Source organism: Chlorocebus sabaeus, chromosome 8 (genome assembly GCF_047675955.1).
Source record: "Chlorocebus sabaeus isolate Y175 chromosome 8, mChlSab1.0.hap1, whole genome shotgun sequence".
In the NCBI taxonomy this organism is placed as follows: Eukaryota; Metazoa; Chordata; class Mammalia; order Primates; family Cercopithecidae; genus Chlorocebus; species Chlorocebus sabaeus.
Genome location: NC_132911.1, coordinates 16,671,110 through 16,696,256, shown reverse-complemented (window position 1 = coordinate 16,696,256; position 25,147 = coordinate 16,671,110). Strand labels below are relative to the sequence as shown.

At 37.3% G+C, this 25,147-nt stretch overlaps 1 protein-coding gene across 2 annotated transcripts in view; it reads right to left on the bottom strand.

Annotated features, from left to right (window-relative positions):
* Positions 1 to 25,147, bottom strand: part of ZDHHC2 (zDHHC palmitoyltransferase 2) — a 73,515-nt gene that overhangs the window by 4,349 nt on the left and 44,019 nt on the right. For both annotated transcript variants that reach the window (XM_007961729.3, XM_007961730.3), the window contains exons 7-11: positions 14,399 to 14,519; positions 12,114 to 12,246; positions 6,628 to 6,754; positions 6,196 to 6,288; positions 1,369 to 1,481 (exon numbers count right to left, since the gene is read on the bottom strand). In XM_007961729.3, the coding sequence (XP_007959920.1) occupies positions 1,369 to 1,481; positions 6,196 to 6,288; positions 6,628 to 6,754; positions 12,114 to 12,246; positions 14,399 to 14,519 (587 nt within the window). The remainder of the gene's footprint in view (positions 1 to 1,368; positions 1,482 to 6,195; positions 6,289 to 6,627; positions 6,755 to 12,113; positions 12,247 to 14,398; positions 14,520 to 25,147) is intronic.

The window sequence follows — 25,147 nt, the reverse complement described above, 5'->3', positions numbered from 1 at the left end:
ATAACAGCACGTGAAAATCAAGAAACCACTGCTATGTTAATAAAAATTATATAAGATGAAACGTGAATCTCTTCTGGACGAAGAGGAGTTACTTTTTTTCTACTTCTCAACAATTGACCCCCAACTATTTCTCACCTCTCTGCCTCTAAGGAAACTGATGGATTCAAAGAACAAATTGGTGTCATCAAAGTTTGTTTAGGCAATGCCTAGTCCTTGCTATAAATTAGAAAGTGAAATGGCAATGTTTGAAGGTCGAGAGAGTGACCAAATTATGAATAGTCAAATCATGGGACTCTCTGGGAGGAAAATATATTTGTTAAAAACAAGGCTATTTAAAGAAAGCTTATATTTTAGGAGAAGATGACTGATAATATATGAAATAATGACTAGAATATTTACTTGGGATCATCCATTTGTTTTTCACTACCACTAAATCCCAGAGGTTTCTTCAAACTCTCATGCTGTCTGACTTTGGTTCACTACACTTCAAAACGTTTACACTTCAAAACGTTGACCGGTTTATTTGAAAAGACTAGAAACGAAGGAGAAAAGGTTAGTAGTCAGTCTGAAGATTTTCTGGCTAATAACACCTTAATCATAGATGTATGGCTTTAACTCCTTTATGTGGACACCACACATACGTACACACATATGCATGTATGATCACCCTATTTTGTCTACTCCTTACCAACACTGAGAAGTAGGTAGTCTTTGGAAAAGAAGGAAGCTAAGTCTAAAAGATGTTGAGTAATGTAACAAATATCACACACTACTGGGAGCCTAAATTAGGATTTTTAAATCAGGTCTGACTTCGAAGACTTGCTTGTTCCTTGCTAATAAACTACACTGACTGAAGAAAACAAAAGATTAAAATCAACAACAGTAACAAGAGGAATGTGAGTGGGATATGAAGAAATCTCAGGCAGCTGAAGTTATGGTAATTACACAATAACTTTCCTCAGACATTTTGAAATTGGACAGAAATCTTGGAGTAAAAGAACTGAATAATTTAAGGTCCTTTTCAGTAGATATTTTTCTACTATCTGATTTGATTGTAGTTTTTTTCACTTTTATACTTTATATTTTGAATTTACTTCTATCATTTTACTTGAGGAATGTGATAAAGATTTGGTTCTTTAAACAGAAAAAAGGCAATGCAGATCCATCTTTCACAAAATGATTTTCTGCTGCTAACAGGTATTAACGAACCTCATGAATACTTCTTTGAAAATAATTCTCAATTTAGAATGGGAATCTGACTCCAAACTAAGAAAAAGTCTGTAGGTAATATAATGGATTTTTTTTAAACCACGTTTACCTTCTAAAAATAAAATATATCAAAAGATAGCCAAACAAGCACACCCTTACCTGCTTTGCATTTTCCTGGGTTTGTGCTGCTCTCCGTCCAAGACTGAGAATCAGTAAGAAGGTGGCTCTGGGACTCTCTCAATGGCTTTGCAGGAAACTGATGGTTTTCGGAACTGAATAATAATTGAATAATCATCAAAATCATCATAAGCTAATTTTTGATAGTAAAGTTGATTGTTTCTCAATGTATGGAACCAAAACCACTTGCAATACAAGATGATTGCAGGAGGTACACAAAATAATGTGGGGAATACAAGAAGAAGACATTAAATAGCACTGACTAGTGGTGAGAAAAGTGTTCTCTCTTCAGTCTCTTTTCCTTCTTCTGCTTACGGTAAGATGACAATCTCTAACAGTGGCAAATCTCCAGAGAATAGTCCTCAGCCCCAGGCTTTAGCAGGTAGTTAGAACTTAAAAATAGTATTTTATTATCAATTTTATGTATGTATTTATGTTTGAGGCAGAATCTCACTCTGTTCCCCAGACTGGAGTGCAGAGGTACAGTCATAGCCTCAACCTCCTTGGCTCAATCAATCCTCCCCTATCAGCCTCCCGAGTAGCTGGGACTACACCACCACCCTCAGCTAATTATTTGGTTTTTTGTAGAGTGGCCTCCCTATGTTGTCCAGTCTGATCACAAACACCTGGTCTCAAGTGATCCTCCTGCCTTAGCCTCCCAAAGTGCAAGGATTACATGCATGGGCCACCACGCCTGCCCTATTTTTAAAGTTATATTCTATTTATAGAAAGCTATGCCAGTTTCTCATTTATGAGAGCGGTATAAACTTTGGTTTAAAAATAAGCATAAGTGCCAATTTAAATACAGAAAACTATTAATTTTGTAAGTGATATGTGGATATGGAAGAAAATATGAATGTCATGGTAGGAAGACAAAGTTGAAGAAAAACTGGCCTACAGCTTCTAAAGTGGCCTAAATGGTCTTGAACACAATTTTCTCTATCTTCTTCTGTAAAACTGAAACAAAATATTTGAGCAAACTATCTTGTAGGAATATAAAACACATCGGAAATTATCAGGTCTTACAAACCCAATGTTCAGTCTGGGGAGTGAGGAGCCTTGTAAGAAGTATTTTCTTTAAAATTTAGGTGGAAATGCCATACATCAACATATTGGATGGCATGAAAAAATATACATAAAATATTTCACTTAGGAAACATTAATGGCATAGAAACTATTAGTGATGTTTTAGAATGTTCTGAAATAGTAATTGTGTAGTATTCAAAAGAAAAAGCTACTTAAAATTCTTTCAAGAATAATTTCACATATTTGAGTTCAACTATATATAGTAACTATTATGTTTTTAAAGGATATATGGGTATGCTTTTTCTTCTTACCTCATATCTAAAATTTTAGAATATTTCAATTTTGTGTAGCTTTAACAACTCCTTATTAAAATTTTGGAAGTAAATCTTAAAAAATAGAAAACAGCCTATCTCCATACAGGTTTAAATATATTATACAAAATATCTTACTTTAATTATTACTCTTCAAGAAAGGGACCATATAACAGGTACAGAAGACTAACTAGATCCTGGTTTAGGGACTCTGAATATTCATTACTGCTAACAGGACTCTAGCAAAGGGCAAGAATCCATTCATTCAACAATATTTATTGAGTACCTGTCACTTTAATAAACAAAATCACTGTTCTCATGGAAATTTCACTGTTATTGAGGAAGAAAAATAAATTGTGTGTGTGTGTGTATATATATCTATATATACACATATATACATATACACGAATGAAATAAGTCAGGTGATAATAAGAGCTATAACAACTGAAAAAATCAGGCTGGGCACAGTGGCTCATGCCTGTAATCCCAGCACTTTGGGAGTCTGAGGCAGGTGGATCACTTGAGGTCAGGAAGTTTGAGACCAGCCTGGCCAACATGGTGAAACCCCATCTCTACTAAAAACACAAAAACTAGCCGGGCATTGTGGTATACATGTAATTCCAGCTACTGGGGAGGCTGAGGCAATAGAATTGCTTGAACCTGGGAGACAGAGGTTACAGTGAGCCAAGATTGCATCACTGCACTCCAGACGGGGTGACAGAGTGAGACTCTGTCTCAAAAAATAGGAAAAAAAAAAAAATTCAGTGTAACAGGAAGTGGCAGAGAAAGTTACTATTTTACAAAGGGTTATCAAAGACTGCCTCTATTCTGAAGTTGCGCCTGAACAGAATATAAATGAAGAGAAGACACAGCTCACTCAGATCAGGAGGAAGAATGGCAAGGAAAGGGAATTAGCAAGGACAAGGCACTACATAAGGAACATGCTTGGTCTATGTGAGAAACAGCAAGATCTGTGTGTCTGAGGATTGTGAGTGAAAGGAAAGTAAAAAACAATGACATCCAGAAGGCGAAGGTGAGAGGATTGCTTGAGCCCAGGAGTTTGAGGCTGCAGTGAGCTATGATCACAGAACTGCACTCCGGCCTGGGCAACAGGCTGTTAATAGAGACAGGAAGACCCTGTCTCCATTAAAAAAAAAAAAAAGAATGACTGTTTGGGGTCAGATCAGACAGTCTTGTTAAGTGACGGAACGGACATTCATTAGCTTTTATTCTGAGTAAGATGGGAAACTAACAGAGCTTTCAGCAGAAGAGTGACACAATCTGACTTATATTTTGAAGGGAAAATAGATTGGAGTGGGGCAAAAATGTTAGATCAGTTAGAAAACTACTGAAGTAATCCATGGGAGCAGGGATGACGGCTAGGACCAGGAAAGACGCCTTGTAGGTCGTTAGAAAGTATTCAGATTATAGATATACTTTAAAGAGACAATCTGATAGGATTTGCAAATGCAGTAAATACAAAGTAATTGAAAGAGAGGAATCCAGGATGACCCCACAGTTTCTAGCATGAACACACGGGAGAATGGAGGTCACTAATACTGATATATGGAAGCATGGAGGAGATTCCGGTTTAGGGTGGTGACGAGGGTACACATGGCTGGGAATCAAATTCAAAGTTCTGCTCTGAACCTGTTTATTTGGAGATGATTTTTAGGTGTCCAAGTGGGTACGTCAAGTAGACATCAAGATATTCAACTCTGGAGTACAGAAGAGAACAGAACTTGCCACGAAAATTTTATATGGGCTAAACATGGGAGATAGTAGAAATCTACAGAAGAAAGAGACTTTAGCTGTCTAAATCTGACCTCAACATTCAAAGGAAACAGAGCTCTCAAAAGATTACCTCTTTAAGATCACCTAGTTGGGTAACAGTGTCAGAACTAAGATTTCTCCCAAATCTCATGGTGTTCTTTGTGGAAGGAGAAAGATTATCTCTAAAACCAAAATAATTTCTTAAATTATTTAAAAACACAAAGGGCAAAAAAGTATTATAAACTACAACTGAATTTTGTAAAAGCTTGAAACATATTCTGAATAATTTATTAAAACTAGATTTTTCTGCACTGAGGTATATAAAAAACTATAAACATTTAGCTCTGTGGGATTTTCAAGCCCAAATGCACAAGGCATGATCTAGTAAAAAACTCTGATGCCCTTGAATGTCCCTGTGAAATACATACACCGGGCACCTTCACCAACTGGTAGGGTCTGGCTGTACATAGCTCACTCTAGGGATGGGGTGGCAAATATCTTTCATCTCTTTTGACAATTTAAAAGGATTTTAAATATAAATTCCTTTTAAATTTAATTCCCAATTTAAAAGGGCAGAGGCAGGAGGATCGCTTGATCCTGGGCGGTCATGCTACAGTGAGCCATGATCACTCCACTGCTCTCCAGCCTCGGTGACAAGTGAGACCCTGTCTCAAAACTAAAACTAAAACAAACCAACAAACAACAACAACACATACTTTAGAATGGCTACCAGGAACACCGCCTTGAGGTTTATGGCGTCACTCCAGGCTCCCTAGGAAAAGGTACTGTGATCAACAAGAAATGTTCAATATGGAGTGTTGGTGTGGATTACTGTGTATGTGGCACTGAAGCAACTAAGAAAAGCTCTAACATTTAATGAAGAATTATATTATGGTTATGCTTTTGCTACTGGCTTTCATTTAAAAATTAGAGGAATGGTTATACTCAAATCTGTCACAAAGATACAAAAATTGGTGTTTCAAACCACTGGAAATTCATAGATAGCATTTTAAAAGTTTAAGTAATTTTTCCTTTTGCCAGTTAGTAGCACATTCAGAATCAAATGTCAGGTCTTTCCGAGGCCAACCTCAAATTCTTGATAGTCTGGAATCAAAACAAACTTAAAGCTGGAGCAAAATCCTCCAGACAATGAATTTCCAAGACTCTGGCTTCTCTCTCCACAGAAATGGCTCAGATAATCCTTAGAGGTCTTTCAAGGGCACTAAGCCCATAATATACATTAAAATGGAATTGTCAAGAAGGTGTCTGGGGATCCATTTGATCTCCAAAAGCCTCAAGTTTCTTTACCAGTTATCACAGAGAGGAAAGACAGGGCGGGTCAGGGGCAATTTTACCCTGTCTGCCTAACTGAGCAGTGGGTAGCTAACTTTGACTTACATTTTTTTTTCTTTTAAGCACTGCATTTAAAATATAAGATTTCAGTCAATCAAAATGTATAGAGAATTAACACCTTTTTACTCACACTTAGATTAATAACACCATTTTACAAGTATAATTGAAGCTTCTAATGTATCCCTCCTCAATTATACTTTCTTTTTTCCCTCATTTCAAGTGGAAACCATTGCAGGAAATTCTCTTATGGTCTTAATTTTTTTTCAAAGGAACATGTAACCAAAAGACACAATATGGTAAAATACATTATTTGAAAGTAAAATGAAAAAAAAAAATATGAGATTACTTTTTAGCTGTGGAACTCAGCCCTGCGGGAGTAGATGGTTGTTCAGGATCCTGGTTAACAAGGCAAGTTGGAAAGGAGCAGCCATCACCTAGACTAGAATCAAAATAAAAATTTAGAACTGAACCACACGAAAGACAACAGAGTGAAACCCTGCCAAAATGCTGATGTCCGAGAGTAGAACATGCTATGCTATAGGCCAAAAAAAAAAAAAAAAAAATGTGTATTAGACACTGAGTTCAACATAGTGTTTAGGAAGATGATGAATTAACTGACTTCCACGTGATATTATAGTGAATCATAGAAAAATACTTTTAAAAAATAAGAGTTCCTACACAGAATTACAAGCCTATGGAACTAGAGGCTTTTCCTGAAACTATCTTTTGCTGTATTATTTTCATTAGTTAAAGCCTGAAAATTTTCACAGAAGAGTACCTTGAAAAAATGGGTAGCAACCAGTACTTCTTCTCATCACCAAAAACTTGTCGCATGTTTTTACTGAAACCCAAGCTGAATCCATTCTTATCTGTTCCATGTCGAAATACTGGACTTCTGAATGCCTCTAAAAAAGATGGTAAAGGAATCACATGAGTAAAGAACGTATTTACTAGTAATCCTGAATATTTAGCAATAACTGAAATAAATGAAGAAACTGCAAATCAATGGCTAGTGGACTGTGAGTGCTTATGTGCCTATTAACACCCCTGAAATATAGGGTGTCCATTCTGTTTTAAAATATCATAAGATGTATCTATTTTAATTGTAAAATATGCCTTCTTATTATGTATATGTGCACTGTAGAAAATCAGAAAATACAAACTAGCAAATAAATTAAAACTGCATCTTCTGAATCTTTTGAACGATAAATAAATGGATGGATCCACAGATATAGATATACAAATCTACAGGTGTATTTTTAAAAAAAAAACAAAATGAGACAATGTTTTACATACATTCCACTTGTTTTTCAGTAAATCCATTTTTTTTTTTTTTTTGAGTCAGGGTTTCACTCTGTTGCCCAGAGTGGAGTACAGTGGTATGATCATAGCTCACTGTAGCCTCGAATGCCCAGGCTCAAGCAATTCTTCTGCCTCATCCTTCCAAGTAGCTGGAGTAACAGGTGCCATGCCACCATGTCTGGCTAAGCATTTTCCAATTTCGTTGAAATTGGTTCTCATCTAATACAATTTTTCCAGCTGACTACAAAATGTACTTTTGAACTAGTCTGTCCAAACCAGGATCCAGTCCAGAACCATGTATTGCATCTGGTGATGCTCATTCTGCATATGAAAGCTGGTTCACAGAGGCTCTGGGACTTGCCTAAGGTCACACAACAAACAAACACAGAGTGAGACTTGAATAAGGTCATCAACATTCCTTCAAAAATACTACATTTTCTTCTTGAATCATGCTGAAATGCAAAATCTAACATTTTATTTTTGGAATATGAACATGGAGGTATAATGATTTTTCTCTATTACATTAAAAAGGAAAATCTAACCAGCAGAATTAGGCACTATGAAAAAATGTGGTCATTTGCAAGATCCTTAGCATTCTTCATCCCAGGATATACAGTTTTTTCTAAAACATTTCATAGGACCATATTATCCAGGGGAAGTCCTTTCAGTGCTACAAGTTAAATCTAGAAGTTTCCAGAAGTTAAAAACCTCTAGAAACAATAAATTTACTTTTGACGAATTATAATTTAACTGTCTAACACATAATTTGAAATAAAATTCCTGGGCTTAGAAATTACTTTATTTTATCAGTATTTTCACCCTAATAGTATTTGGTGTAATGATTTCATTTCAAAATTCTATAATGTTTCATTTCAGAATACTGAAAATGAACACTAATTGACTACGCACTGTAATTAATCCTCATTGCATATTATAATAACCGAAGCTCACAGCTTGGAGTGTCCTTTATGATCATAAGCATTTGTGGTCCTGGTTGCATTCTCAAACTCCTAACCTTGGCCTAGAAACTCTACATAGCTTAGTCCTTGCTTGCCTCTCAAACCTCATTAATGTATTTCTCAATCTTTAGCGTTCTACGCTTCAGCCACATGGAGTGTTTCTCAAATATTCCTAGTATTTTTTCTCTTTTCCTGTAGGGTCTTTTATTTTCAATTGAGGTGAAATTCACAGAGTGTAAAATTAGACTTTTTAAAGTGTTCAACAGAATGTAATATATTCACAATTTTGTGCACTTCCCACCTCTATCAAATTTCTAAATATTTTCATCACTCCAAAAGAAACTCCATATCCATTAAGCTGTCACTCCCTACTCCCCTATTTCCTTATTCCCTGGTAATCACTAATGTGATTTTCCTCTACAGAGCTACCTATTCTGGATATTTCATAAAAATGGGAATCATATAATATACAATCTTTTGTGATTGACTTCTTTCACTTAGCATGTTTTCAAGGTTCATCCATGTGTATCAGGACTTCATTCCTTTTTATGGTTAATATTCCATTGTATAGATATGCCACATTTCCTCCATCCTTGGATGGGCATTTAGGTGGTTTCAACCTTTTGATTATTGTGGGTAGTGCCGCTATGAACACTGGTATACAAGTATCTCTTTCAGTCCCTGTTTTCAATTCTCTTGGGTATATACCTAGGAGTGGAGCTGCTGGTTCATATGGTAATTCTATGTTTAACTTTTAAAAGAACTGCCAAACTGTTTTTCACAGTGGTGGCACCATTTTATATTCCCACAAGCAAAGTAGGAAGGTTTCAATTTCTCTACATCCTCACCAAGCCTTTTTTGTAAAAAAAAATTGTAGGCATCCTAGTGAGTGTAAAGTGGTACCCCAATGTGATTTTGATTTGCATTTTCCTAATGACTAATAATGTTGAGCATATTTTTCTGTGCTGGGATTTATCAAACAACAAATAAATGATGGAGTGAGACTTGAACGAGGTCATCAACATTCCTTTCATAATACTACATATTCTTCTTGAATAATGCTGAAATGAAAAATCTAAAATTTTATTTTCTCCATTTGCATATTTTCTTTGGAGGAATGTTTGTTTAAATGTCTATTCAAATTTTTTGCCAATGTTTTAACTGGGGTGTTTGTATCTTTTTGTTGTCGAGTTACAAGATTTCTTTGCATATTCTGGATAGTAGGGCCCTTATCAGAAAATGAATTGGAAATATTATTCTCCTTCTGCAGTTTGTTTTTTTACTTTCTTGTGTTTTTTAATGCATGTAAGTTTTTAATTTTGATAGTGTAAGTTTCCTATTTTTTCTCTGTTGCTCATGCTTTTGATGTTATATCTAAGAATTCACTATCATATTCAAAGTCCTGAAGATTTATCCCTTTATTTTCTTCTAAGAGTTTACAGTTTTAGTTCTTTCATTTAGGTCATTGATCCATTTTGACTTAATTTTTTGTATGATGTGAGGTAGGGATACAAGTTTATTTTTTGCCATGTGGATACTGAGTTGTCCTTGTGCAACTCAAAGATATTATTGTTTCTCCACTGGATGGTTTTGGCACCCCTGTCAAAAATCAATTGGCTAAAGATGTATGAGTTTATTTCTGGACTCTCAATTCTATTTTATTTGTCTATATGTCCATCCTTACGCCAACAACACACAGTTTTGATTACTGTATGTTTTATAGTAAGTTTTGAAATCAAGAATGTGAGTCTTCCAGGTTTGTTCTTTTTTTGGTCAATACTGTTTTGATTATGTGGGGCTTCTTGCCATTCCACATGAATTTGAGAATTGGCCTTTCCATTGATGCAAAAAAAATCCATTAAAATTGCAATGAATCTGTAAATCACTTTGGGTGGGTAGTACTGCCATCTTAACAATATAAGGTCTTCCAAGTCCATCAACATGGGATGTCTTCTTTAATTTGTTTCAGCAATGTTTTGTAGTTTTCAGTGTGCTAGTAGTGTTATATGCACCTCCTTGGTAAATTTATTCCTATTTTATTTGCTTAGATGCCTTTTCAAATGGAATTTTCTAGATTTCCTTTTTGGGTGGTTTATTGCTAGTGCACAGCAATATAACTGATTTTTTTCATACTGATCTTAAATCAAGCAAATTTCATATTTTGCTTATTAGCTAAACATTTTTATTGTGAATTCCTTAAGGTTTTCTATACATAAGATCATGTTATCTGTAAATTAAAATAGTTTTACTTATTTCTTTTCAATGCCTTTGTTTCTTTTCCTTGACTAATTACTCTGGCTAGAACTTATGTACAATGTGGAACAGAAGTAGTGAAGAGGAGCATCCTTGTTTTGTTTCTGATCTTAGAAAGAAGGCTTTCAGTTTTACACTGTTGTGTATGATGTTAGGTGTAGATTTCTCACAAATGCCCTTTATCTCCTCATCAGGTTGAAGGAGTTCCTTATTTTTCCTAGTCTAAGTGCAATTTTTCTTAATCTTGAAAGGATGTTGAATTTTTTCAAGTACTTTTTCTGCATTAATTTTTTCCATACTGATCTTAAATCACGCAAATTTCATATTTTGCTTATTAGCTAATCATTTTTATTGTGAATTCCTCAAGATTTTCCATTTTTATTTCCTTCATTCTATTAATGTGGTATATTACCATTGATTGATTTTCATATATTAAACCCTACTTGCATTCCTGGGATAAATCCCTCTTGATCATGGTTGTGTAAGCCTTTTAATATGTTGTTGGATTTGGTATGCTAATATTTTGTTAACAATCATTCCATCTATATTCATATTGGTCTATAGTTTTCTTGTGATGTTTGTGTCTCTGACTTTGGTATCAGGGCAATGTTGGCCTCATAGAATGAGTCAGAGAGTGTCCCCTTCTCTTCTAATTTTTCGCAGAGTTTGAGAAGAAGTTAATTCTTCATTAAGTGTTTGGCAGAACTCATCAGTTAAGCCATTTTGTTCTGGGCTTTTCTCTTTGTTGTGAGTTTTTTTGATTACTGATTCAATCACTTTACTTCTTACATGTCTGCTCTGATTTTCTACTTCTTCTCGAGTCAATTTGGTAGTCTGTGTGTTTCTGGAAATGTGTCCACTTTATCTAGGTTGCCTAATTTTTTGACAGACAATAGTTCACGGTATTTTCTTAGCCTTTTTATTTCCATAAAGTCAGTAGTAATGTCTTCACCTCCATTTCTGATTTCTGTGATGAGTCTTCCCTTTTTCTCTTGCTAGCCAAGGGATGTCATATTTGTTGACTTTTTAAAAAAGAACCAACTATTGATTTTATTGTTTTTCTATTTTTTAATACTCTATTTCTATTATCTCCTCTCTTTATTATTTCCTTCCTTCTGCTGACTTTGGTTTTACTTTGCTCTTCTTCTAGTTCCTTAAGGTATAAAGTTATTAATAGAGGTATTTCATTTTTAAATATAGTTATTTACAGCTATATATTTCCCTGTAAGCACTGCTTTTGCTGCCTCCGATATCTGTATGGCTTTTAAACATACATGTTCTCGCTTTTTCTATAGCTGACTTCTTAGGTTAAGTACTTTTTGTTGTGATAAGCTCTCCCCTGACCACTCATTCTACACAGGCTTCCTTCCACCATCCCCATCCTTTTATTCATACCTCAGCATCCTTTTATTTTCTTCAAAGCACTTTGCATTTTGTAATCACTTTTATGTTTGGTTATTAATTTTTGTGCCCCTCACCAGACTGTTGTGCCTCTGCTCACCACTGTGTGTGTGTGTGCGCGCGTGTGTGTGTGTGTGTATATATATATGCATATATACATATAAGAGACAATCAATATATGGAATGAGCAAACCTGTATGTGTCTAAGTGACATATCAAAAAAACAATGAGGAAAATAAGAATGATTTTTACCACTTCAGGCAGGTTGGCATTTAATCACATAGCAACTGTCAATGAATGTTGGTATATGTACTTAAAGTTCTGTCAACTACAATAATTGGATACTCACCTAATGTAGATTTATTTTTGCTGACTAGCCAACAATGATAGCCAAACAGAGAAGACAAGCTGACAGAAAACATAGCTGCAGCAAAGAATAAAAACATAATATGGAACTTGGCTTGAGTATCAGGTAGGCCATTCTATAAAGAAAGGAAGAAAATAAAATGTTTTGTCAAAGGGATATGTATTCCCCTACTTTCATAAGTAAATTAGTAAGATTTTTTTTGCTTAAAATTTTTCTTAAATTTAATATGAAAAAATATGTGGCTTTATTGTTAAAAGTTTAGGAAAAATATGTATACATTTTGTCAGATTAAATGTTTACCAGAATATGTATATGAAAATGATAATAAAATTTGGAATATTAACTTTTTTTTCATAACCAAATCATAGAAAATTTACGGTAGTATATGTATAAACTGTAATAGTAAGAAGCAAGATAAATGGAACTATAAGATGTAGTTTTAAATTTATTAACAGAGTATGTTTTGTTAACATACTACAGAATCACAAATGTTTAAAAAGTTTCATTATAATGCCAGAAAATGAAGGCTAACTGGCACAACTGGTTACTATCCTTATTGATGTTTTACGTTACTACAAACAACAGCATCACCTAAATGAATACATATAACAACACATTCACAATAATGTTTCAAGCTATCTTAAATAATAGGACCACAGAAAAGATCAACACCAGTGCATAACACCTGTCTAAAATAAATCTTAATATCCATGGGCTCAAACAGTCCATCTCAAAGAAAACCAGTTAGACTCTCCTTGGTTATAAATCCAAAGAGACCTGGAATGGCTCTAGAATGGAGGGGATGGGGCTATGGACACATAGTGAAGCACCATGGCTGCCAGGAGGTGGCTTTTCCTCACATTTCAATACCCTGGAGTACCTGACTGATTGACACAGGTCACAAGACCTCATTGACAGTTTTTAACAGCAGCACTTTTTTTTTTTTTTTTTTGACAAACAGTGAAAATTCTGATCATTCCTTTTTAAATATATTTGTGGTTTGAAACTAAAGTCATCGGCAGGAAGGAGAAGCAGTGAGGCAATGTTCTCCCAGACATTCAGTAGGGATCATTTTTAAAGCTGAACACTGAAAGACTCCTTGAACGCTAGCAGCAGGCCTCTTTACTCATGTCTTTCTATGCTTAGCAACAGAACTGGCACATAGGAGGCATTCCATAACTCTTTGGTATTTAATTTGGTTCAGACCTCACATAAGTAATCTAGCAATTTAGAAATTCTTACCATAATAGAGTTAATTTAATGAAAATAATAAATCAATCCTGGCAGCAGATAAATTGATTTTTTACTGTCATTTGGTGTTCACAAGGAGGACCTCTGGATATCTTAAATCCTCAATATTAATTTCTTTTTGCCTACATTTAAAATATATAGTGTATAAAGCCTAATCAAGAAATACTGAATAAAAACTCAGGACATTATAGGCATAATAGTTTAAAAAATAATCTTCTTAAACATAAAGAAAATACTTCTATTTTTAAATCCTGAAAAAATCTTATATAGTCAGCAATTCTCGTTATTCGCAGTACTTATGTTTTATAAAGTTTCCACAAACACTGAATTTGTGAATACTGAAAAACTGCTCCTAGGGAAAATACAAGGTTAAGTTTCTATGAACTTCTGGTCACAACATCTTTGACAACTGATCAATGTGTAACCTTGTTTTATGTGTGTTTCTGCTTAAATGAACCTTATTTAATATATATTATTGATTTGTTAATATAGAACTCATAGCTAACAGCACTATAACTCATGCCTGAATTAAGCTTATCTAATACATGTATTTTCTCCATAAGACACATCAGTTTTCTTTTGCTTAAGAAACATTAGACCACACTTTAGCATTACACTTGAAGACCTTTTTTTGACAGCAAAATCACCAACAAAAAGCACAAAAATGGAAAAAAGCATGGCACTAAGTAGACTGTGGAAAGCACACTTGTTTACAGTATGAGAGCTGAAGCAAGAAGGCGAAAGCGTCGTCTTGTTCAACCTCAGCTGGGAATGGGCACGGGGGCAACTCAATGTTTTTGCCACTCTGCACATGTCTGCAGATGACGAAAGCTGTCAGTATTGATGTGGGGGTTACAATTACATTTTAGTGAATTAACAAATATAGAATCTGCGAATAATGAGGACTGACTGCACGTCAATGAGCTCTAGTCTATAAAATCTCTGTCTGAAATAATTCTGTCCTGCAAAGCCTTCATTATTGTATACCAAAAAAAGTTACCGAGTTAATGACTTACTGTCCAAAATTTGATAAAATACTGTAAATCTGTTGCCGCAATAAAAAGGCAGTAGAGCAGAGAATAAGCCAAGAAAAGGAGAAAGAACTTATAATTTGAAAATCCAACACAATTGTTCACCCTGTTAACAAAACAAAAACATTTCCAGTGAGTTTTACATCTTCAACCTACATGTGCATATGCTCAAGCAAGTGTTCAGCTTCCTCTCGGTTTTAATTTATTGGCATTTCTTTAAATATAACTCACAGTATTTCTTCATGCATACAATCATTTAAAACTCCATTTCACTAAAAAGAAATACGCTTCCATTTTTAAAACATGATATTTAATATTGCTTTAGCCAATCATAAACAGTGTAACTGCATGTCATGTCAAATTACGCAAGTATGCACATCCCTCAAAGCACAGAGCCCATGAGAAACCTCATCAGGCCAGGCAGTTTAGGTGAATTTACTAAACCCTTCCTCTATGCTATCTTTGGGTTTGATTTCCAACTATGATTAAGTTAAAATTTTTCAAGTGTTTCCAGATTAGATGAAATATCTCCACAGATTACTCTTTGCATGCCATCACTGAAGCAATTGGACTGTCAAAGCATATTAAATTGGAGCTTTAAGAAAAGAAGTAGGCCAGGGAGTTAGACAGCAGGGTCAGAATGCCCATGTAACACTAAGTAATGATGCGGCCCTGAGGAAGTGAAATCATCAATTAGAATTTCATTTTCTTTATCTGTAACTTAAACACTCTGAGGTCATTTCCAAAAGTCGGCTCTAAATATGCTATAATTCCAAACATGGAAATTTATAAATCTCAGTTCTCACTCCAAAGTCGTTATATGAGGGGGGATAACTCAAACTACTGTATCAATAAACATAAGTACAACTACAATTCATTTTTATAGGCTCACTTTCTTTTTGTTAAGATTTTCCTTTTTTAAAAAATTATATTTTATTTTATTTTACTTTAAGTTTTGGGATACAAGTGCAGGTTTGTTACACAGGTCAAAGTGAGTCGTGCGGGTTTGTTGTATAGATTATTTCATCACCCAGGTATTAAGCCTAGTACCCATTAGTTGTTTTGCTTAGCCCTCTTCCTCCTTCCACCCTCCTCCCTCCAAAAGGCCCCAGTGTGTGTTGTTCCCTCATCTGTGTCCATGTGTTCTCATCATTTACCTCCCACTTATAGGCTTATTAGGCTCACTCTCTTTCTGTCAAATTTTTGATTCCCTTTTCTTAAAGACAAGGGCATTACTGGATGACCTTGTGTCAATGTGATACAACACCCATGTGGAATTGGCTAATACCTTCATGGGTTGAGTAACTTCTTGGTTAACCGGTATAATAAACCTATTAAATAGAACATACACGTTTCCTTTTCCAGTGTTCAGCCTATTGCATAGAACACACACATATTGTTTCCTTTTCTCAAATGTCCTTGTTCCCGTTCTAACGTAGGTAAAAATCACCTCACTCTCCACTGACTTAGCTACTAAGATGAAACACTTTTCTCTCTAGATTTGTAAAAATGAAACCATGTTCATGTGAAAAAAGTTTTTACATCATCTCCCTCAAAAATATGAGGTAAAGGGAATAGCATTAGATTTAGTAATTTTTAAACTTAAAGGTCTTACATATGGGTAAATAATTTATAAAGAAGCCACAAGTTGACTGGGCGCAGTGGCTCACGCCTGTAATCCCAGCACTTTGGGAGGCCGAGGCAGGCAGATCGTAAGGTCAAGAAATCAAAACCATCCTGGCCAACATGGTGAAACTCCGTCTCTACTAAAAATACAAAAATTAGGTGGGCATGGTGGCATGCACCTGTAGTCCCAGCTACTCGGGAGGCTGAGGAAGGACAATCACTTAACCCAGGACGCAGAGGCTGCAGTGAGCCGAGATAGTGCCACTGCACTCCAGCCTGGCAACAAAGTGAGACTCCCTCGCAAGAAAAAAAAAAAAAAAGAAAAGAAAAAAAAGAAGCCACAAATTGTGGGTGCACATTGTATGGAAACAGTTACATCTGCATCTCTAGAGGTTCCAGTGGGGGGATGCAAGCCAATAGCTAAGGTTGCCTTTTATGGTGTTTGAATGGAATCTGGCAGGAAATAATATTGTAAACAATGAGTCTAGTCTAATTGTATCCTGTCTCAAAAGGATACAGGATATTCCCTTTGCATACTTATGTTGGTTTCAGGGGGAAAGAATGCGTAGGCAAAAGCTGGGGTGCTTTAACACTTTGGACAACATGGGTGGACGCAGTGGCTCACACCTGTAATCCCAGCACTTTGGGAGGTTGAGGCAGGCAGATCACCTGAGGTCAGCAGTTCAAGACCAGCCTGGCATGGTCTTGGTGAAACTCTGTCTCTACTAAAAATACAAAAAATTAGCCGGGCATGGTGGCGTGTGCTTGTAGTTCCAGCTACTCGGGAGGCAGAGGCAGCAGAAGTGCTTGAACCCAGGAGGCTGAGATAATGCCACTGCACTCCAGCCTGGGTGACGAGCAAAACTCCATCTCAAAAATTAAATAATAAAATAAAATAAAAACACAAAAACTAGCTGGGCATGGTGGTGTGCGTCTGTAATCCCAGCTACTCGGGAGGCTGAGGTAGAACTGCTTGAACTCGGGAAGCAGAGGTTGCAGAGAGCCAAGTTTTCACCACTGCACTCCAGTCTGAGTGACAGAGTGAAATTCCATCTCAAAAAACAAAAAAGACTGCGGACAACATAGGTGTAAATAATGACTTGTGGACTAGGAAGAGATTGGAAGGGATAGAAAAGATTGTTTCTCTTCCTGAAGGAACAGAAGAAGTAGCTTTTGTATTAAATAATAGAGTATTTTTATAGAAAGAAAATGATTTTGATCACAGATTTTTTTTTTTTTAAATTTATTTATTATTATTAAACTTCAAGTTGTAGGGTACATGTGCACAACGTGCAGGTTTGCTACATATGTATACTTGTGCCATGTTGGTGTGCTGCACCCATCAACTCGTCATTTACATCAGGTATAACTCCCAATGCAATCCCTCCCCCCTCCCCCCTCCCCATGATAGGCCCCGGTGTGTGATGTTCCCCTTCCCGAGTCCAAGTGATCTCATTGTTCAATTCCCGCCTATGAGTGAGAACATGCGGTGTTTGGTTTTCTGTTCTTGTGATAGTTTGCTGAGAATGATGGTTTCCAGCTGCATCCATGTCCCTACAAAGGACACAAACTCATCCTTTTTTATGGCTGCATAGTATTCCATGGTGTATATGTGCCACATTTTCTTAATCCAATCTGTCACTGATGGACATTTGGGTTGATTCCAAGTCTTTGCTATTGTGAATAGTGCTGCAATAAACATACGTGTGCATGTGTCTTTATAGCAGCATAATTTATAATCCTTTGGGTATATACCTAGTAATGGGATGGCTGGGTCATATGGTACATCTAGTTCTAGATCCTTGAGGAATCGCCATACTGTTTTCCATAATGGTTGAACTAGTTTACAATCCCACCAACAGTGTAAAAGTGTTCCTATTTCTCCACATCCTCTCCAGCACCTGTTGTTTCCTGACTTTTGAATGATCGCCATTCTAACTGGTGTGAGATGGTATCTCATTGTGGTTTTGATTTGCATTTCTCTGATGGCCAGTGATGATGAGCATTTTTTCATGTGTCTGTTGGCTGTATGAATGTCTTCTTTTGAGAAATGTCTGTTCATATCCTTGGCCCACTTTTTGATGGGGTTGTTTGTTTTTTTCTTGTAAATTTGTTTGAGTTCTTTGTAGGTTCTGGATATTAGCCCTTTGTCAGATGAGTAGATTGCAAAAATTTTCTCCCATTCTGTAGGTTGCCTGTTCACTCTGATGGTAGTTTCTTTTGCTGTGCAGAAGCTCTTTAGTTTAATGAGATCCCATTTGTCAATTTTGGCTTTTGCTGCTGTTGCTTTTGGTGTTTTAGACATGAAGTCTTTGCCCATGCCTATGTCCTGAATGGTACTACCTAGGTTTTCCTCTAGGATTTTTATGGTATTAGGTCTAACATTTAAGTCTCTAATCCATCTTGAATTAATTTTCGTATAAGGAGTAAGGAAAGGATCCAGTTTCAGCTTTCTACTTATGGCTAGCCAATTTTCCCAGCACCATTTATTAAATAGGGAATCCTTTCCCCATTTCTTGTTTCTCTCAGGTTTGTCAAAGATCAGATGGCTGTAGATGTGTGGTACTATTTCTGAGGACTCTGTTCTGTTCCATTGGTCTATATCTCTGTTTTGGTACCAGTACCATGCTGTTTTGGTTACTGTAGCCTTGTAGTATAGTTTGAAGTCAGGTAGCGTGATGCCTCCAGCTTTGTTCTTTTGACTTAGGATTGTCTTGGAGATGCGGGCTCTTTTTTGGTTCCATATGAACTTTAAAGCAGTTTTTTCCAATTCTGTGAAGAAGCTCATTGGTAGCTTGATGGGGATGGCATTGAATCTATAAATTACCTTGGGCAGTATGGCCATTTTCACGATATTGATTCTTCCTATCCATGAACATGGTATGTTCTTCCATTTGTTTGTGTCCTCTTTGATTTCACTGAGCAGTGGTTTGTAGTTCTCCTTGAAGAGGTCCTTTACATCCCTTGTAAGTTGGATTCCTAGGTATTTTATTCTCTTTGAAGCAATTGTGAATGGAAGTTCATTCCTGATTTGGCTCTCTGTTTGACTGTCACTGGTGTATAAGAATGCTTGTGATTTTTGCACATTAATTTTGTATCCTGAGACTTTGCTGAAGTTGCTGATCAGCTTAAGGAGATTTTGGGCTGAGACAATGGGGTTTTCTAAATATACAATCATGTCATCTGCAAACAGGGACAATTTGACTTCTTCTTTTCCTAACTGAATCCCCTTGATTTCTTTCTCTTGCCTGATTGCCCTAGCCAGAACTTCCAACACTATGTTGAATAGGAGTGGTGAGAGAGGACATCCCTGTCTTGTGCCAGTTTTCAAAGGGAATTTTTCCAGTTTTTGCCCATTCAGTATGATATTGGCTGTGGGTTTGTCATAAATAGCTCTTATTATTTTGAGGTACGTTCCATCAATACCGAATTTATTGAGCGTTTTTAGCATGAAGGGCTGTTGAATTTTGTCAAAAGCCTTTTCTGCATCTATTGAGATAATGATGTGGTTCTTGTCTTTGGTTCTGTTTATATGCTGGATTATGTTTATTGATTTGCGAATGTTGAACCAGCCTTGCATCCCAGGGATGAAGCCCACTTGATCATGGTGGATAAGCTTTTTGATGTGCTGCTGAATCCGGTATGCCAGTATTTTATTGAGGATTTTTGCATCGATGTTCATCAGGGATATTGGTCTAAAATTCTCTTTTTTTGTTGTGTCTCTGCCAGGCTTTGGTATCAGGATGATGTTGGCCTCGTAAAATGAGTTAGGGAGGATTCCCTCTTTTTCTATTGATTGGAATAGTTTCAGAAAGAATGGTACCAGCTCCTCCTTGTACCTCTGGTAGAATTCAGCTGTGAATCCATCTGGTCCTGGACTTTTTTTGGTTGGTAGGCTATTAATTATTGCCTCAATTTCAGAGCCTACTATTGGTCTATTCAGGGATTCAACTTCTTCCTGGTTTAGTCTTGGAAGAGTGTAGGTGTCCAGGAAATTATCCATTTCTTCTAGATTTTCCAGTTTATTTGCGTAGAGGTGTTTGTAGTATTCTCTGATGGTAGTTTGTATTTCTGTGGGGTTGGTGGTGATATCCCCTTTATCATTTTTAATTGCGTCGATTTGATTCTTCTCTCTTTTCTTCTTTATTAGTCTTGCTAGTGGTCTGTCAATTTTGTTGATCTTTTCAAAAAACCAACTCCTGGATTCATTGATTTTTTGGAGGGTTTTTTGTGTCTCTATCTCCTTCAGTTCTGCTCTGATCTTAGTTATTTCTTGCCTTCTGCTAGCTTTCGAATGTGTTTGCTCTTGCTTCTCTAGTTCTTTTAATTGCGATGTTAGAGTGTCAATTTTAGATCTTTCCTGCTTTCTCTTGTGGGCATTTAGTGCTATAAATTTCCCTCTACACACTGCTTTAAATGTGTCCCAGAGATTCTGGTATGTTGTATCTTTGTTCTCATTGGTTTCAAAGAACATCTTTATTTCTGCCTTCATTTCGTTATGTACCCAGTAGTCATTCAGGAGCAGGTTGTTCAGTTTCCATGTAGTTGAGCGGTTTTGATTGAGTTTCTTAGTCCTGAGTTCTAATTTGATTGCACTGTGGTCTGAGAGACAGTTTGTTATAATTTCTGTTCTTGTACATTTGCTGAGGAGTGCTTTACTTCCGATTACGTGGTCAATTTTGGAGTAAGTACGATGTGGTGCTGAGAAGAATGTATATTCTGTTGATTTGGGGTGGAGAGTTCTATAGATGTCTATTAGGTCTGCTTGCTGCAGAGATGAGTTCAATTCCTGGATATCCTTGTTAACTTTCTGTCTCATTGATCTGTCTAATGTTGACAGTGGAGTGTTGAAGTCTCCCATTATTATTGTATGGGAGTCTAAGTCTCTTTGTAAGTCTCTAAGGACTTGCTTTATGAATCTGGGTGCTCCTGTATTGGGTGCATATATATTTAGGATAGTTAGCTCTTCCTGTTGAATTGATCCCTTTACCATTATGTAATGGCCTTCTTTGTCTCTTTTGATCTTTGATGGTTTAAAGTCTGTTTTATCAGAGACTAGTATTGCAACCCCCGCTTTTTTTTGTTCTCCATTTGCTTGGTAAATCTTCCTCCATCCCTTTATTTTGAGCCTATGTATGTCTCTGCATGTGAGATGGGTCTCCTGAATACAGCAGACTGATGGATCTTGACTCTTTATCCAGTTTGCCAGTCTGTGTCTTTTAATTGGAGCATTTAGTCCATTTACATTTAAGGTTAAGATTGTTATGTGTGAACCTGATCCTGCCATTATGATATTAACTGGTTATTTTGCTCGTTAGTTGATGCAGTTTCTTCCTAGCCTTGATGGTCTTTACATTTTGGCATGTTTTTGCAATGGCTGGTACCGGTTGTTCCTTTCCATGTTTAGTGCTTCCTTCAGGGTCTCTTGTAAGGCAGGCCTAGTGGTGACAAAATCTCTAAGCATTTGCTTATCTGTAAAGGATTTTATTTCTCCTTCACTTATGAAACTTAGTTTGGCTGGATATAAAATTCTGGGTTTAAAATTCTTTTCTTTAAGAATGTTGAATATTGGCCCCCACTCTCTTCTGGCTTGCAGAGTTTCTGCCGAGAGATCTGCTGTTAGTCTGATGGGCTTCCCTTTGTGGGTAACCCGACCTTTCTCTCTGGCTGCCCTTAAGATTTTTTCCTTCATTTCAACTTTGGTGAATCTGGCAATTATGTGTCTTGGAGTTGCTCTTCTCGAGGAGTATCTTTGTGGCGTTCTCTGTATTTCCTGGATTTGAATGTTGGCCTGCCCTACTAGGTTGGGGAAGTTCTCCTGGATGATATCCTGAAGAGTGTTTTCCAACTTGGTTCCATTTTCCCCCTCACTTTCAGGCACCCCAATCAGACGTAGATTTGGTCTTTTTACATAATCCCATACTTCTTGCAGGCTTTGTTCGTTTCTTTTTCTTCTGGTTTCTCTTCTCGCTTCATTTCATTCATTTGATCCTCCATCGCTGACATTCTTTCTTCCAGTTGATCGAGTCGGTTACTGAAGCTTGTGCATTTGTCACGTATTTCTCGTGCCATGGTTTTCGTCTCTTTCATTTCGTTTGTGAGCTTCTCTGCATTAATTACTCTAGCCATCAATTCTTCCACTTTTTTTTCAAGATTTTTAGTTTCTTTGCGCTGGGTACGTAATTCCTCCTTTAGCTCTGAGAAATTTGATGGACTGAAGCCTTCTTCTCTCATCTCGTCGAAGTCATTCTCCGTCCAGCTTTGATCCGTTGCTGGCGATGAGCTGCGCTCCTTTGCCGGGGGAGATGCGCTCTTAGTTTTTGAATTTCCAGCTTTTCTGCCCTGCTTTTTCCCCATCTTTGTGGTTTTATCTGCCTCTGGTCTTTGATGATGGTGATGTACTGATGGGGTTTTGGTGTAGGTGTCCTTCCTGTTTGATAGCTTTCCTTCTAACAGTCAGGATCCTCAGCTGTAGGTTGTAGCTGTAGGAGATTGCTTGAGGTCCACTCCAGACCCTGTTTGCCTGGGTATCAGCAGCAGAGGCTGCAGAAGATAGAATATTTCTGAACAGCGAGTGTACCTGTCTGATTCTTGCTTTGAAAGCTTCCTCTCAGGGGTGTACTCCACCCTGTGAGGTGTGGGGTGTCAGACTGCCCCTAGTGGGGGATGTCTCCCAGTTAGGCTACTCAGGGGTCAGGGACCCACTTGAGCAGGGAGTCTGTCCCTTCTCAGATCTCAACCTCCGTGTTGGGAGATCCACTGCTCTCTTCAAAGCTGTCAGACAGAGTCGTTTGCGTCTGCAGAGCTGCTGCGTTTGTTATTGTTTACGGTGCCCTGTCCCCAGAGGTGGAGTCTACAGAGACAGGCAGGTTTCCTTGAGCTGCTGTGAGCTCCACCCAGTTCGAGCTTCCCAGCAGCTTTGTTTACCTACTTAAGCCTCAGCAATGGCAGGCGCCCCTCCCCCAGCCTCGCTGCTGCCTTGCCGGTAGATCACAGACTGCTGTGCTAGCAATGAGGGAGGCTCCGTGGGTGTGGGACCCTCCCGGCCAGGTGTGGGATATGATCTCCTGGTGTGCCTGTCTGCTTAAAGCGCAGTTTTGGGGTGGGAGTTACCCGATTTTCCAGGTGTTGTGTGTCTCAGTTCCCCTGGCTAGGAAAAGGGATTCCCTTCCCCCTTGCGCTTTCCAGGTGAGGCAATGCCTCGCCCTGCTTCAGCTCTCGCTGGTCGGGCTGCAGCAGCTGACCAGCACCGATCGTCTGGCACTCCCCAGTGAGATGAACCCAGTACCTCAGTTGAAAATGCAGAAATCACCAGTCTTCTGTGTCGCTCGCGCTGGGAGTTGGAGACTGGAGCTGTTCCTATTCGGCCATCTTGCTCCGCCCCCCTCTGATCACAGATTTTATAACAACTAATTTAGCTTTGCTTAAGAGGATGGTACAATTTGCCATGTTAGAGCTAGGGACACAGAAGGTCAGTAAATAAAGACCATGTATTTTAGAGTTTAATATGTATATACACAGAATGTGTGTGTGTGTGTGTGTGTGTGTATATGTGTGTATATATATATAAAACTAGAAGAAATACAGTGACATTTATTTTTAATAATACCTTACTGTCTTCGTAACAGACAACTTTTGGCTAGACATTTTAACTGCCTATTGCTTTATAGACTCAATTTGAAAAGGAAGACGACTTCTTCTGAATCTATTTCTCCACCTAGAAAAGGAATGACTTCACATGGAGAAACAAAACGCGTTCTAGGTAAATATCCTTCTTACGTTAAGTTCAGTGTAAAACACAGCTGTTGGTCCTGTTTCCAGGCAATTGCTTTCTGACTTTAAATTGGAAAAAGAACATATACATTGGAAGGAGTGTGGCCTTCGAAGTAAAAAAAAAAAAAAATTTCCTATGAAACTTTGAGCCCACTCTTTCTCTTTTCTGAGCCTCATTTTTTCCCCTATAAAATGAGACAAATACCCAGGAGGCGGAGCTTGCAGTGAGCCGAGATCGCGCCACTGCACTCCAGCCTAGGAGACAGAGCGAGACTCCATCTCAAAAAAAAAAAAACAAAAATGAGATAAAATAAAATGAGACAAATAATTTCTACTTCTTTCTGTCACTGTTTAAAGTATTACAGATTATATATACATATGGCCTCTAGAACATAATTGGCACTCAATAAATTGAAGCTCAAATAATTTGTTTTTGTATTACTCAACCTTTGGCAAGCATGTGAAAGTATTATTAATATAATTAATAAACTAAAATTTTACACTAAAGGAAAAAATACTTTGATAGAAAATCCAATAAAGCAAATACTATGGAATCTGTTTTAGTTAAAACACAAGTATGAGATTGATCCCTAGAATTATGGTGGGTAATTTTCAGTGGCCAGAGCAGAGACTGAGAAATCATTGCAAAATGGAGAGGTATTATTGATCTAATGTGTCAAATGTTCAAAGCTGACAGATATTAAGGTCAAAAGACCTGTTTAAAACACTTGTATAAAAAGGCTGCCCTGGCCGGGCGCGGTGGATCACGCCTGTAATCCCAGCACTTAGCGAGGCTGAGGCGGGCAGATCACGAGGTCAGGAGACTGAGACCACCCTGGCCAACACAGTGAAACCCAAAAATACAAAAAAAAAAAAATAGCCAGGTTTGGTGGTGGACGCCTGTAGTCCCAGCTAGTTGGAGGCTGAGGCAGGAGAATGGCGTGAACCCAGGAGGCAGAGCTTGCAGTGAGCCAAGATCATGCCACTGCACTCCAGCCTGGGAGACACAGCGAGACTCTGTCTCAAAAAAAAAAGAAAAGAAAGGCTGCGCCTGGGTCTGAAAACATCCTAAAAGTACTATAAGTAACTGTCATTAGACGGATACATTCACACAAAGCCTGTAGAAAAAGATTTTTTATGTATTCATATAGAAACATTTCCAGAATATATTAAGTGAAGAAAATAAAAAGAAACAGATTCAGTCAATAATGTAGTCAGTTGTACTAAAAAAAAAAAAAAAAAGAGACAGAGGGGGTTGGTAGGCTACGCACACATACGCACACATACATTGAGATCTGAAAAGTGCCATGACATTAACGACCCTGGTTCTCTGTG